Genomic DNA, 16,592 nt, shown 5'->3' with positions numbered 1-16,592 from the left:
ACTATGCAACAAAACAAGAGCTTTGGAGCGAATATACACTGAAGCAAAGTAGGTTTCAACGGTACAGCACTAGTCACAATGAGGGGAGTTGCGAGGATGGTTGGGTCGTGACGCTTAGATGATGATTGTCAATGATTCGTGCATGGTGGAAAATTACCACCAATGGCGATGATATCGCTTTCACAACAATGACATTAGTAGGAGCAGTGACACAACCTTACTGCTCCAAGTAGGACTTACAAGCGAGTGAAGGGAGAGCAGACTGGTCTAATAGCAGACCGGGTCTAAGCGAGGAAGCAATCGGCATCAGAGGTGAGCTTGCACATCAGAAAACAGATGATGATCACCAAACACAGAGAAGTTGGCTATGTGTATTTTTTTTATTTTTATGTTTGCGTCACTGTGTGTGCATGTGTGTGTGTGTGTGTGTGTGTGTGTGCATGTGCGTTTGTGTGTACCATGCACGCACATCTGTGTGTGAGAGAGAAGCAGACAGACAGATAGCATATGGTGGGAGGGATCAAGGTCTGACTTCAGAGGTAAATGCTGACGGTGTGGAATAGCAACAGTGCGAAATCGGGCAGGGTGGTTAATGGCCCACATTGGAGCCGAGTAGGAGCGCCAGTGGTTGAGGGCTAGCACAGGAGTAGCAGCAGCTCCAGCCTAGGAAGATCAGCTTCTGGATGAAAATCTCCCTGACACAGTACTGTCAGTAGGTACCAAGCTTCACTAGCAGATTGCCGGCAGGGGCGCACGGCGAGCACCCGTACATCCCTCAAGCCACCAGAGCCGCAGTAATTGGACACGATCCAGGTGCTTATCCGCCAACAATGCTGAGAAGGCACTGGAGCCATACAGGAACTTATGATCGAGCATGACCACAGACTTGAAATACAGGGTCCGGCTTTGAATACTGAGACAGCGACGTCTCCTCCACAGAACACCACTCAGCCCCACTATTGCCTTATTTTCGCTTTTTCATGATTTTTACAATTGTGTTAGAGTACACAGCACTCGATGCAACATTTACCAGTGACTAAATAACTCCGGACCAACCAACGCATATGGCCGATTGGTTTGCAGGCCTGCCTGCGAATCATGAGGTCCCGAGTTCAAGACCCGCGCTGGTAGCAGGGAGCGTGTAAAAAGACTTTTTACGCGTGCTGAACTGCGCCGACACCCACGGTCAACTGGGTACTCACAGCTCGGAGTGAGAATAACAAGGATGCAGTTTACAGGGTTATGGGCCGTTACACGCCCGATTGGTTGAGAGACTAACCTCCTCTCCCCTGACTCACTTGTGAGGTCTGCATTCGCCACTAAGGTTAATAGGCATAGTGGTGGCCTGCGGATGCGAAGGCTAGTTTGTGTGTTTCTGAACATTCAAGCGATGCCGACGCGGATCCCGCGAATATTATTATATTATATTAAATAACTCCGCGTCTCCGACCATAACTGCAGCGTTCCAGTGAGCCTGTTGGATTTCCGTCAGCCTGTTGAGATTATCTTCATCTCGTCACATGTGAGCCTGTGTGTTTCATCCGTATCGTGGCACAATTACACAGACACGATTTCCAACACAGGCCGGTTCCGTTGCTCGAAGGGTTGGCGGTAAGAATTGCTACGCCGTCTGTGGCTGCATGGGAATTTGGCGAGTCGTCGTCCTTCTCCATAAATCCTGATCGTCACGCGAACAACAGCCACTATTGCCTAAAAACTACGACACAACAGTATCAAGCTCGCCCCAGCAGAAGGACACGAATGACGAGCGCTAAGACGGAGAAAGAGAGACAGGGTTAGCGAGAGCTGACTAGTGCTGCTTCGCTGCTTGGTCCACCACCTCAGGAGATGACAGCGTACCTGCACTAGTCAGCTCTCGCTAACCCTGTCTCTCTTTCTCCGTCTTAGCGCTCGTCATTCGTGTCCTTCTGCTGGGGCGAGCTTGATACTGTTGTGTCGTAGTTTTTAGGCAATAGTGGCTGTTGTTCGCGTGACGATCAGGATTTATGGAGAAAAACGACGACTCGCCAAGTTCCCATGCAGCCACAGACGGCGTAGCAATTCTTACCGCCAACCCTTCGAGCAACGGAACCGGCCTTGTTGGAAATCGTGTCTGTGTAATTGTGCCACGATACGGATGAAACACACAGGCTCACATGTGAGGAGATGAAGATAATCTCAACAGGCTGGCGGAAATCCAACAGGCTCACGGGAACGCAGCAGTTATGGTCGGAGACGCGGAGTTATTTAGTCACTGGTAAATGTTGCATCGAGTGCTGTGTGCTCTAACACAATTGTAAAAATCATGAAAAAGCGATAATAATGCAATGGTGGGGCTGAGTGGTGAAACAGAGACACAGAGAGAGGGGCAGACAGATAGATAGAGAGATTAATAGAATAGAGAGACAGACAGACAGAGAAACATGTGGAGACACACAGATACGAGAGATTTCGTTCGTTGGATTTCTAATACTGAAGTAGTATAATACAAGTAGGTAGCAGCATAATGCACACAGATCTAGAGTGCTGAGAGTTGTCGAATGCGGCGAAAGCAGAGTGTAGTAGACACTACAGGAGTGAAGCAAAGCTGATTTGTTGTAATGCTGCCTGACTGCTTGCCTGTGCTGCCTGATGATTGCACTGGGCAATGAACCAGCCTTGTACCACTGGTGTACTGTGTGCAAAACGTATAGTGAGGTGAACTCATAAAACAGTGAGCCGAAAAAAGATACGATTAAAAAGCCAATTCACAAACCAAGTAAAGACAGGAAGAGAAGGAAAGATATGTGCGCATATACCCTGCACCCGTGCACGCACACACACACACACACACACACACACAGAAGGGAGTTGATAGGTGGAGAAGGTGGAGAATTGCGAAAACAGGGGACCCAGTGTGCCCTCAAGGAGATAAAGAGATAGAGATAGATAGAGATATTTTTGGCACAGTATATTCGGCCCTGGTTTAAATATGGCTTTGGAATTTATTTTTCATTGCAATCAGGTTCGGCCTCATTTCTCTGTGCTGTGCTAATGAGTCCACAAAGGACGAAACAGTTCGGTCCCCAGATTGGATAGATAGATAGATACATGTATAAATGAAGATAGAGAGAGAGGGGGGGGGGGAGAGAGAGAGGGAAAGAGAGAGAGACATAGGCAGCTGTCTTGGTCATTATCATCCGATGTATCCAGGAGTCCAGCCAATTAATAGCAGCCGAAGCTATTTGAATAGCCAGATTATGTCTTCTTATCTGCTCTGCACTCCATCCGCTTGCATCAGTAAGCAATGCAAACGCGTTGTCCCTTGCACAGGCACGTGCCTTCTGCAGGCAATTCCGGGAGAGCGTAAAGTGGCAGGAAGAATTACCGTGAAGTTGCCACATGATCTGAGTACAATCGTAGCACATCAAGTCTTGACACTACTAGTATTTGTGACATGATCAATTCTGCTATGCTCTAATGCAGACTAGCAATAAGAGGCATTTGTCAGATACTAGTAACCATGAGGTACTGAGATGATTCTCTTCGGCAAGCCACCCACTCTGCAAAAAAAGCGCCAAAATTAATAATCTGTCATCTGCCTGCTCCAACTTGACTGTCCTCCTGACAAGTGAAAACCGCTGGCGTTGTCCGGCCATAAACACCATTATTGGCATCAATCCAACGCATTAATCCAACGCCTTCGTTGCTCCTCATCTCTGCAGCTCGTACCAATAGGTCTGGCACGTCGAAAAACTAAAATACTAGGAGCTACAAGCTACATTGTCAGAGACAGGGAGTTGCAAATGGCAAGAAACCCAGCTTCCCTTCACCTTTGGCATCACGAGCAATGACCATTTATCAGCCAGCAATGTTTTACTAGAGCAAAGGCGCTGGCGGGAACAGAAACAGCAACGTTTCTTTCTCAGCAAAAACAAATAAAAAGGAAAGGAACAAAAAAGGATCAACACCAGGGATTCGTCCATACCCGGTACCCAGGCCAGGTGTGTACTACCCCTGGAAAGGCTCTCCCACAGATTGCAGTACAAAAGCCACGGCCAAGTGTCCCACTGAGGAGCGGTCGCTTGCCCGGACCGCTGGGACGCGGACACCTACGAAGAGCAGCCTGTGACGTTTATTTTTTATGACAGAAAATCCGCAAAAAAAGTTGGGCTTGTCCCTTTAGCCTTTCGCATTAACCACCCTGCCCGATTTCGCACTGTTGCTATTCCACACCAGGGGCGTCGGAAGGTATTTTAGTGTGGTACGGTCAGCCATCTGAAGTACAATAATATTGACTCGTGGGGGAGTGGTGGCTGAGCCGAAAATTTTGGAATTTTAGATCCCAGATCAGTGTATTTTGTTGACTCACGGGTATCTGGGGCAAAAAGTGGCAAGGTCAATACCGTAGTGACCGTACCGTGTGCGACGCCCCTGCACACTGTCAGCATTTAACTCTGAGGTCAGACCTTGATCCCTCCCACCATATGCTATCTGTCTGTCTGCCTCTCTCTCACACACAGATGTGCCCGCATACACACAAACACACATGCACACACACACACACACACACACATGCACACACAGTGACACAAACATACACAAAGCCAACTTCTCTGTGTTTGGTGATCATCATCTGTTTTCTGATGTGCAAGCTCACCTCTGATGCCGATTACTTCCTTGCTTAGACCCGGTTTGCTATTACTATATTAGACCAGTCTGCTCTCCCTTCACTCGCTTGTAAATGCTACTTGGAGCAGTATGGTTGTGTCACTGCTCCTACTGATGTCATTGTTGTGAAAGCAATATCATCGCCATTGGCGGTAATTTTCCACCGTGCATGAATCATTAACAATCATCATCTATGTGTCACGGCCTAACCATCCTCGTAATTCCCCTCATCGTGACTAGTGCTGTACCGTTGAAACCTACTTTGCTTCAGTGTATATTCGCTCCAAAGCTCTTGTTTTGTTGCATAGTGATCTGACGCAGTGTGCTATAGCCTGTCGGGTAATATGCATAAGATTAGTACAGTCGGCATCGCCTATCGAGTGACCAGGTACATGTATAAGGATACTAGTACAAGTACATGTATACCGGCTTAACGATATCGGAACACAAATAGCACTATGTGTGCAATATTCCTTTCTAAGCTCACGCTGTTCGGTGCAGATAGGTCATGTGTCATTGCCAACTTGCCGCATGTGCATGTGCAGCAGGAAGACACCACATGTCGACTACTACTTATACTGTACAGCATTGTGTGCTTACATGCATCTACGGCCTTGTGAATGCAATTGAGTCTCACATACATGTACATGAAATATTGCTTGTAGTGCGGCATCAGGTGTTAACATACAGTGGCTAAATATTTTTCTCGCAATAATGACCGTATTCACCACAAGTGTGTTTATGTCCAGAGCCAACTCAAGTCCTGTATTATTTATGACCATGACAACAAGACTTCCGGGCTGAAATTCTTCTATGACAGGCATGAACACTTGCCTTACAATTGTTCGTGATTGTACGAAGTACATATTCGCTGTTGCATCAATTTTGCACCATTTACATTGTAGTGCCACTAGTGGTATCACCTGCATGCGTATTGAGTCAAACAAGGTTACCTCTGTATAATTATGCTGATCGTGACTATCAAGAGCTTCCATGCAAATTCCCAGCTGACGAATGGTGTCCAGCTTGTGTTCAGCTCAGCTGGCACTCACAACTCATAATAATTGCGTTCTAGACGCCAGATGAGATGTTTCAGCTACAATGTAGACACCACGTCCGTGTTCAAGATAGCCGTCACTTCATCTTCTGTCCATCCTCAATAGCATGTTCAAGCAAATACGTCTGAAACACAGTAGCGACAATCCGACAGCGGCGACATGCCGTCTTCTCCGAATGAGCTTCTACCGTTCTAATTCAGATTCCCCCAAAAATGTTAAAATAAATAATAGATTTCCACCAAGCTCGCTAGCATCTTGCGAACCGTCAACATGCAGGCATTTCAAGTGTTCGAGCGTGCGTAGATTCTGCTCAGCGGCTCAAGAACATTCGCCAAGCGAAAAAAAGTTGATCAGAAAGATCATCGGTAATGGTGGACGAAATTACGAAAATCAGAAGAAGGTATTCGACCCAGTTCGACTATCCTGGACTGGATTGGCAACGTCCAACAAACGGATTCGTATTCTATGGGGTCTCATGAGCTAGTGTGCCAAAGGGCGTTTAGTTGGAGTTTCCGTGCATCACCTTCGCCGAAAGAGGCCCTTTCTAAGATTTCGCCGATGGACTATTGAGCAGTGCCCACTGTCCACGTGGATCGAGCTTGAGCTGGGAATATTTCTGGATCAGATACTGGGATTTCAGCGGGCTTCAAACGCTTAGAGAAGGGAGTCTTCTACTTTGAGCAAGTGCCTTTCACAGTCCACCCAACATGTCTGACATCGAGTCCATGTGGGGGCGATGAGTATGCTGTCAATTGACTATGGAGATTCGATCTCAGTAATAACAGGGCTGTTTCGTTTTTGCCCCAATCGAAATTAGGCCTTGGCGGATAATGCTCGAAAAGGTGACAGATTCTGCTCGAAAACCAGCGAAATTGGCAGAACCATACAAACCTTATAGCGGGCAATTCCTCGAATTCTGCTCCATTTCTTTATCCACATACCAAACATGCATGAAAATTACCAGAGAAAGTACCGATTCTGCCAATTTTTCTGCCGGCATTATCCGCCAAGGCCTAATCGAAATTGGCGTGGTTACTAGTAGTTGCATTGTTCGATTGTTCCCTACCAATTACGACTGCAGAGTACACTGCAACTGCCGAGCCATTGAGGTCGTTTCTTCAGTCCTTGCCCAACCACTCCTTCACCAACAACATATTACTGGTTCATACTGTTTTTGTTTGGATTTTAGTTGCATTTCTTTTATTGATAAAGGTGGTATTTTTGCCCGTACAGGAGGCTTGAGTCGTTGAGACACCAAAAAAACCACATACTGGTTCAGCCAGCGCCTCCTCGGCCTACACCACCCTCACACGGGAAGTAACAGTCGGAAATTCGCTCAGTGGTTGAATGGATGCGTCTCTGGAAACTTCGACCTAATGCTGGAAAGACTGTCATATTGTGCATTCCACCTCATCCGCGTTCCGATCTTTCCCACATCGACCAGTACCTTTTCCACTTCCCTGACGACCGGACGCCCATCCCAATTGTTAGCCACCACAAACACCTTGGAGCCATCTTTGACTCAGGCATGAGTTGGTCCCACCATCTGGAGTATCTCGAGCGCCGGACAAGTTCGGCTGTTGGTGTTCTATACAGCCACATGAGCCATTTACCACTAGTATGTCGTCGGGCTTCTATGCCTCCTATATCTTACCCATAATTTTACACTGTAGCATTGTGTGGTGCAGTGCTGGAGCAGGAATGCTTGCGCGGCTTGAGCTAATGCATCGCAGGATTTTGAGAGCGATATTTCGCTTCCCACTTGACACCCCATTAACAATTCTGTATTCCCAATGCAAAACCTGTCCTTTACAAACCATAATTAACGGACTCTGCTGTAGATTTATCCATCAGATTAGACTGCTGAAGGCCCCAATGCATATTCAAAATGCGCTTAACTGGTTTAACTCCTCTTCGTCAAGTCGTAATAAACTAAGATTCCCTATTTCAAGAAATAACTCAATGAGTCTCTCGCCTGTTTTCATTAGCTATTGTCTCTGGGACTCGCTTCCCCAAAAAATGCAATCATGTGAAAACATTTCTGCCTTTGTTCGTGATCTCTCGGACCATTTCCCGTAAATGTTTAAACCTAATAATACAACTTGATTTGCAGCCCAATCTCTTCTTTTATTGTTGTTGTTCTGATTTGCACGTTTTTTTCTTTCTTTTTTTCTTCTTTCTTTTGCCATGGCTGGCTATAATCGCCCTCACCTCCTCCTTGATTGGCCTAGGCCATGAGTGTGTGCGTAATAATAATAATAATAATAACGTTCTGCGACGAGTTTGGTAGAGCCGTTTCCAGTGCACTGCGCATTACCCCCTGGCGGATACTGCTCCACAAATTGGCAGATGCTGCTCGAAAAGCAGTGAAATGAGAACCAGTCACACCTTATGGCAGGCAATTCTTTGATTTCTGCTCCACTTCTTTGTCCAGCTACCGGTGCCAAACATGAATTTACCACATCAGAAGAAGCATCAAATTCTGCCAAGGTTGCAGCCGGGATTATCCGCCGAGTGCTACATGTAACGCACTGTACTCAAAGAGTACCGAATGCTCCCCTCGTCACCAGATGTCCTATAATATAGGCTATATGCAGCCCAGTCCCACGTAGCACGCTATGAGTATGAAAGGATTCACACGCATGTACATGACTCATCTGAAAAAAAATAGTAGGCGGGTTACAGAACTGTGGTTCGCTGGCTTACTTGTAGTTTTGATAACGCTTCGCTCTTCATTGAGATATCTACCATTCTCTCTTTTTTCTCCTTATTTTCTCCCCAACCCTCCTTCCCTGTAACATAATAATATTCGCTGCCTTGTCATTGAGCATTTGTGTTCGTTTGGATTTGCGAATTCAAGTAAAGTATACAATACATACATACATTGCCTCAGACAGAACGCACTGGCTCGACGTTGTCGACAGATGCATGACCCTCATTTGATTTTTTTCATATGAGCTATATGCGTGCTGTACTATTATATTATTTATACATACATACATCTATTATGACGCACCTATATTATCATAGACCAATATGACCAGATGACACCCAAACCCCAGAGGCCTGATCTCTGGGGCCACATGGAGCGTGTCCAATGTCGCTTTCTGTGACCCAAACTTAAACTGGCCAAAGCGAGCCTGTCCTTGATGATCACTTGAGCGGTGGCGGTGGCGGTGGCGTGTACGCTACTGCAGTACAGCAGTACTGGCCGAGGGCTGCCCAAGTGCCCATGCGGCATGAAGGGCGCCCATTGTAACTGTGATCATGGTGATGGCTGAAGACAGGTCGACCGGTCACGAGGCTGCCAACATATTTAATTTGAAATACAGTGTACTGTACTTCAAATAGGCGACAGGCATGAGGACGGTCCCCACAGTGACAGTATAGCACGAGACGGCAAGGGCATTTTAGGTGGCCTTGCCTCTTGTACGGGCAAAACATTTAGGTCGGGCCGCTGTGCCGAGGTGTCGCGAGATGGATGCTATGCTGTGAGCCGAGAGTGAGAGTAGACGATAACTGCAGGATCCTCTCACGAAACTTACTTCCATCTGTACAGTATTAAAATAATTAATATACATGTATGTTCAAATGCTCAATCTGCGCATGTTCAAATGTGTACTTTTAGACAGTGTAGATCTACTAGAACTTGTAGCAGCTGTGTGTAGTGGCGACTCAGTGTGGCCGATACCAGTTTGCCACTCCTCAGTACAAACTCATGTATGTGCGTGGTGCAGACAGCGCGTAGAGAAACCACACGATCGAACAGCACGCACAAACACACATGCCATTAGTGGCATTGCTAGTAATACGAGTGTCGAAAGCGATTCTGCGGGATAATTACTATTTCCTGTCGCTGTACTGCAACGGACGCTTCTGCAGCCTGGCCTGTTATCTTGGCGGAGACAAGTCGACATGACATTGGCGGGCAGTGCTGGATTGAACCCCAAGAGAGCTAGTTCAGAAGTCGTCTTCTCTGCTCTTGGAGATACTGTCGCCAGGGCTGGTGGTGCTGGCAGCACATGTAGCTATCTTGGGCCACCGACGGCGCGTGGCGCTCTCACTCTCCTGTTGTACGCCGTTGCTGGCTACTGCGCGTCTGATTTGCTCTTCCCAGCAAGAATTGGTCAGCATGATTATGGCGTTCAGACCCCCACCGCACAGCCCGCCCGCGCAGCCCGTCCAACCTCTGCATCGACGGCATTCGCAGATCTGAAGCGGGCGCTGGCAGGAAGCTTGCAGCAGGGGATGACGGCAACTTCCGAGAGTTCGATCAACAACGACGACGACACTGGTAGTGGACGAGCCACCGCGGATGATGCCAAGGGTAACGGCGTGGCCGCTGGTACTCCAACTGGAGATGCAAGTGAATGGACAAGAGTGGCTGTAATCGTGCCATATCGCAACAGAAGCAGACAGCTGCAGAAGTTCGCCTCGTCTTTGAGAGAGTTTCTACGAGGGCAGCGCATCGTCTTTGAAGTGTTTATCGTGGAACAAGGGTTCACAAGCCGTTTCAACCGCGGCGCCCTGTTCAACATCGGATTTGTGGAGATGAATCGCGGACGTCCAGCGGACAAGCAGTTCCAATGCATCGTGCTGCATGACGTGGACTTGATACCCGTGGCGAAGCGGAACACGTACGACTGCATGCAGACGACCAAGGTGTGGGCATGGCAACTGAGTAGCGCTATAGATGTGTACAACTGGGGACTACCGTTTGAGACGACCGCAGGCGGTGTAAACATGTTCATAAGCGAGCGATACGCACAGGTGAACGGTTTTAGCAACAGATACTTTGGCTGGGGAGGAGAAGACGATGACCTTCAGAAACGTATAAAAGTGATTGGTGGCTATCGACGTCTGGACAAGAGTATCGGACGATACGTTGCTCAGAAGTCAGGACACACCGCGGGTCGCAAGAATCCGTTGCGTTTCCAGCTGTTACAGGTAGCGGAAAAGCTTGCGCGACATGAGGGGCTTCCGACGATCAGATACCGTCTGTTGCGGCGACAAACCGTTCAACAGTTCACCCTGCTTCGCGTAGACATTTGGCCACACGAGGATGGCGATGTACACCGGTTCAGCGATGCCGGCCTGAGTGAGATACAGCTGCAAATGAAGTACCGCTTCGTTCCGCCGCCCGAGATCAAGTATGACGACTAGCACTAGCACCTGAAAATCGCAACAGCATCCTGTAAACGATACCGTTTCCAGTCGTGAAACCGTTGGTCTAATCGCTGTTCTATTTTCTATCGCGTTTGAGCTTGTGATACGGCCAGACTTGGCTCATCCGGTCATCGGCAAAGCGGCAATGCACTCGCCGTTGTGAAGTCCAGCAGCCACGTGGCGCTTGCCTTGCAGCCGCGAGCACTGCTGGCTCCGTGTTTAGTGTGTGTACGCGAACCATGGTGCATGCACGCACTAAAAAGCAGTGAGGGCGCCAGTCTCGCTCATCCCAACGGATTTCAATGTCGACCGACAGTACACAGAGCATATTGACAGTGCCCACTGTTCTAGAGGTGAGCATCTCATCCTACACGACGGTGTATGAATACTCACTCTGTGGAATATCTAGTACACCCCCCCCAGTGCCAGAATGAAGACTTCAAATACTTCATAGCTCTTGATCCTCCGCAGAAATCAATTTCTGACTGGCATAATATAACAGTACTATTATGTGTGCGTGTATTTAATTTAACAAATGGCCGCAGGTTTCGGCTGGCACCGTCACCGGCAAATATCTGTGTAGAGCGGCAGAGTTCCACAATATTATTTATCTATCTGTATCGCTGAAGTGAACTTTGCATTGGACGGTTCTCATCCTGTAACCTCCAGAGCATGCATTTAACCCCCCCCCCCCCCCGCCCTTCAGGTATCCAATGAGATGCGATTTTGGCGCGGGTGCCACATTGACCAGTACTGCACATCAAGGCTGAGCAGTACAACGCACGTTTGTGTGTGTGTGTGTGTGTGTGTGTGTGTGTGTGTGTGTGTGCGTGCGTGTGCGCACGTGTGTGTGTGTGTGTGTGTGTGTGTGTGTGCATGCGCGTACGTGCGTGTGTGTATGGCACGTCAGGCTGGGTCCGCGGTTCATTTTATTCTAATCCACCACGCCGTGCGTGTGTTTAGCTGCAGTAAAACAAATCTCCTCTCCCCAGCAAGTTCTGGACAAAGCTAGCTAGAGGCCAGGATAACGATAATGCTCAGATCTTTCAAACAATTTTCAATGTTTTAATATACGAATGGCTCTTTGATTGAACAATTAAATTTTGACACATACATATAATATATATTATACTTAGAAAGACTATGCCTGTAGCTGCAGAAAAAGTGCTCAACATCCAATTTCTTGGGGGGAGCAATGACACATGTCAACAAACAATGGATCACTCGTAATATTTCGCTACTCCGAGTTTCCTGCACTGTGTGCAATCATCAGGCAAACAATATTCAATATTGTTTGCCTGATGATTGCACACAGTGCAGGAAACTCGGAGTAGCGAAATATTACGAGTGATCCATTGTTTGTTGACATGTATAATATATAATATGTATAACCACTGAGCTATGGTGTAACCGTCCCAGTCTCAGCAGGACCGATCAACAATTTCTTCAGACTTCTCTTAGGTATGAAGTGTATTAGAAACTAATGGACGCTATGCATCATCAGAGGCTCGGCAAAGGTGGACATGAAGATTTGTCTCTCCAGATGGGATCCGCTCTGGTTGGGTCTACTCTACAGCGATGGCCGGCTGTTGCACCAGTGTTCCCCTGTGCGTTCATGGATGTCACTCAGCAATGCAATGACGTCATGTGGGCAGGCTTCACCTCATGTGATTGTGAGCTACAGGTGGTACGATTATGCACTGGCAGAGGCAGGAATCCAATACACTGTTGCTCTGTTACATAATAATTGTATTGTGTGTCGCCCCGCGAAGCAAGAGTGCCATAGGCATAGGTCAAGGCTAGTAAGGCCACACAGCTCTCCCCCGTCTCTCGCTCTCTCTCTTGCAAGTGCAGTCATTATGTACTTGAGTTTAGGCGTAGATGTGTTCTGCCCTCGTGCACACCTCGCTGTGTTTCTCGAAGTTAGACCACTCTGACTTGGATGCCGCTTGGGCCGGTTTTAAAATGCTCGGTTGTTCACTACAATAGTAGACTTCATCGCTATCTGTTCGGTCAGTGACTTTGAGCTCCGCTGCATGAGAGGAGACCTCGTTCTGCCTCATTTTCTCTGTGCTGCACTCATGAGTCCACAAAGGGCGACGGAACGGTTCTGTCCGCTGATTGAGCAGGTCCTAGATCTGCATAGAAACATCTGCTTCACCTTGGCTTGGGTCTTTATGATCAGCCATAAACCATTGTTTACATGTACATTCAATGAATATGACAGTATGTACAACACGTATTGTACAGTCATGTACATGTATGCGTGATAACGGCTCCAGGATCATGAAGGATGATCAGGATACACTGCTAGGGTCCAGCGGATTCTGCCGGTAGAAAAATTGGCAGAATTCGGTACTTTTTCTGGTAAGTTTCATGCATGTTTGGTGCGTGGATAAAGAAATGGAGTAGAATTCGAGGAATTGCCCGCCATAAGGTTTGTATGGTTCTGCCAATTTTACTGCTTTTCGAGCAGAATCTGTCACCTTTTCGAGCAGAATCCGCCGGTCCTATGTAACACTGCACTACACTGCACTACACTGCACTCTAGAGTGCAGTGTAGTGCGTTCAAGAGTACATGTACAATGTCCATGCACCGTGGGTGTCATTGAAAGTACGGGCTTGGTCCATTTATTTTAGTACATGAACTCTTTGTGCACGTTTCTCATTGGCTGGTTCGATCACCTAAGACCTTGATCACGCGCCAGCGCGACTGTCAAGTGCGAGGTCAAGCGACCCTGACACTGTGACACTCTGACAGCGTGCGCTTACACTAAGCCTACACAAGTAAGCGTTTCCATTACTCGCATTAGGCATCACGAATGGGTATCCGTGCGACAAATCCAACCCTGAAAGTGGTAAAAAAAGAAAAGCACACTTTGGATGCACATAATACAATGTAGATCTACATGATTGTATCTGTTCAGCTGGAAGAGTTTCTTCTTTTTCCTTGCCTCTCAAGTCTCAGTCACTCTGCCTCCGGAAGTACAGTGTTTCTCGATGAAATCCAGTCGCGCTAGTCAAGTTGGCGCAGTGCTCCGTTTCGCAGCCCAGTACAGTGTTGGCAGGTCTAGGGCCGCGCAACGCCCGACGCGTAGACCTACTAGTACTTGAGAAACTCGACTGGATTTCATTGAGCAGCACTGTTCATGACATTGTACAGCAGCGCCGCCAGATACAGTGACTATATCATTTTCCTAAGTTTTCTTTTCTTGGTACATGTATCTCTATTTTTCACATCTGCATGACTTCGTCTTGGTCGTAAAAGACACCACTACCCCGACAAAATCACGTTGGTGGTGAGGGGGACATGGGGCAACGTAGTACCGGTACAGTGCAAGATGAATGCGCCGAGTACAGTGTGAGGTACTCGTGCCCGGGCCCGGCACACGTATACATGTACATGTACGTACTGGCACAACGATGGTTGTGTCAATTGCCCCATCAGCTACATTCATATACCGTGTCATTAAGACATTATCATCAAGTGTACCGTCGACGCGTCGTGGACATGTACAAAATGTACACCAGGACAGATACAATGTGTGTTAGACTTTTAGATCTGCTTTTGCCGAGGATGATACTGACGGCATTATTATGGCTGATGCGTCCAACGCTTTCAATCGGTTGATTCACTTATCGCCTTTACAGCTTGCCGCCTGATGGCGCTTGCCCAGGTGTTCGGCCAATAGGTATTGGAGAGGTTGTTAGACGAATTATCAGTAAGGCAATCCTCTCCATTGCCGGTCATGCTGTGCAGGAGGCAGTCGGATGTGACCAGTTATGTGCTGGCTTGGACTGCGGCATAGAGGCGGGAGTGCATGATGCAATCTGCTTTTGCCGAGGATGATACTGACGGCATGGCTGATGCGTCCAACGCTTTCAATCGGTTGAATAGACAAGTCTGCCTTCTCAACGTCCGGCACTTATGTCCACCCCTCGCTACAATATTGATCAATACGTACAGGGATTGATCAATACGTACAGGGAACCTGCGCATCCATACATACACACGATGGACCCAACACATCATAGAAACCACCAACAAAGCCAAAAAACTACTACACCAACTCCACAAGACACGTGGCACAATGAACGCTTGCAGCCTATTGTTAATATACACGACCTACATCCGACCCGTTCTCGAATATGGCAGCCTTGCCCTCTCCAACACCACACAGCAACAGCGGGACACACTGGAGAGAATTCAACGCCGTGCTATACGCATCTGCCTTCGGATTCCGCTCTTTACACCAGTTCACCACAGTTCCCTCCTCCATCATGCAAAGCTCCCCACCCTTAGCTCACGACTCCTTGTTAAACAAGTCCTACTAGCATGGGACATTCACCACCAAACCTCCCCACCACACCTGCAACAACCACATCTTGCACCACAACGTCTACACCAACCATACACCCTTCGACAGACAAGGACCTACTCCATCGGACACGCACACACACAGGCACCGAGATTCCCCCATCAACAGTCCCCTCACCCTCTACAACTCACTGCCTATCGACATCACAACCCAACCTCGTAGAAATTCTTTCCGAAACAATGCATCCAGTCTTCTTTTGAGTAGTACCTGTTCCTGCTCCGCGGATCCCCCTGGTTTCTGATATCTCGAACGTGAAATAAAAATACGAAAATGGAACTAGCAATGAGGGGAGGAGGCCGGGTTAAAGGGGAAGTTAAGGCAAAAATCAAAATTTCACCAGTTGTAGTCTTCGGGGTGCTGAGTCGAATGGTCTTGGTCCGAGAAAGCTGAGACGCTCCCTTCCTACTTGAATCCCAATCGAACTCGCGCACTTCCACCGAAACTGGGTGACTGCGCCCTACTAGATGGGGATTTGTATGCAAAATGTCACTAAAAGCGCCATTTCGTTCTTATAAAAGCACGGATGACCGCGATTGGCCCATATGTTGTAGTCTTTTGGACGCTGAGTCGACTGGTTTTGGTCCGAAAAGGCTGCGATGCAGCGTTCCTCCTTTATTCCCAATCGAACATGGTTGAAGAAGCGGTCACGTGCTCCTGGGTGCCAAAATCACCTGGTCACCACGCCAGCAGGCGACAACTTTCACACCAAGGTTCAACTCGAGTGACAGGACTGCACCCAAAAAAGGTCAAAACAGGCTGTAAGTTGTACCCTGCAGGCACGGTGACCAGCTGACTGGTGTACGCAGGAGCACGTGACCGCTTGTTCAACCATGTTCGATTGGGAATTAGGGGCGAACGCTGCATCGCAGCCTTTTCGGACCGAAACCAGTCGACTCAGCGTCCAAAAGACTACAACATATGGGCCAATCGCGGTCATCCGTGCTTTTATAAGAACGAAATGGCGCTTTTAGTGACATTTTGCATACAAATCCCCATCTCGTAGGGCGCAGTCACCCAGTTTCGGTGGAAGTGCGCGAGTTCGATTGGGATTCAAGTAGGAAGGGAGCGTCTCAGCTTTCTCGGACCAAGACCATTCGACTCAGCACCCCGAAGACTACAACTGGTGAAATTTTAATTTTTGCCTTAACTTCCCCTTTAACCCGGCCTCCTCCCCTCATTGCTAGTTCCATTTTCGTATTTTTATTTCTTTTTCTCTTCATTTCTGACTCTTCCTTCTGGTTGTCGTCGCTTTCATAATATTGGGCAGAACTGCCCGTTTGACATGCGATGTAAAAATACTAAAATAAATAAACAACAACAACAACAACAACAACAACAA

The 16,592-nt window shown here is 47.8% G+C and overlaps 1 protein-coding gene across 1 annotated transcript; it reads left to right on the top strand.

Moving 5' to 3' along the window:
- Positions 1 to 9,167: 9,167 nt before the first annotated feature.
- On the top strand, positions 9,168 to 12,036 carry LOC135829670 (beta-1,4-galactosyltransferase 2-like). The gene has a single exon (XM_065342058.1). The coding sequence runs from the start codon at positions 9,624 to 9,626 to the stop codon at positions 10,869 to 10,871; it is 1,248 nt and encodes a 415-aa protein (XP_065198130.1). The 5' UTR covers positions 9,168 to 9,623; the 3' UTR covers positions 10,872 to 12,036.
- Positions 12,037 to 16,592: the final 4,556 nt, after the last annotated feature.

This window comes from Sycon ciliatum, chromosome 13 (assembly GCF_964019385.1).
Source record: "Sycon ciliatum chromosome 13, ocSycCili1.1, whole genome shotgun sequence".
Lineage (NCBI taxonomy): Eukaryota > Metazoa > Porifera > Calcarea > Leucosolenida > Sycettidae > Sycon > Sycon ciliatum.
This window is presented reverse-complemented; position numbering and strand designations above follow the sequence as displayed.

Bases quoted from the DNA above. Each gene is read 5' to 3' on its own strand.
- LOC135829670 (XM_065342058.1), top strand. From the start codon at position 9,624: ATGACATTGGCGGGCAGTGCTGGATTGAACCCCAAGAGAGCTAGTTCA.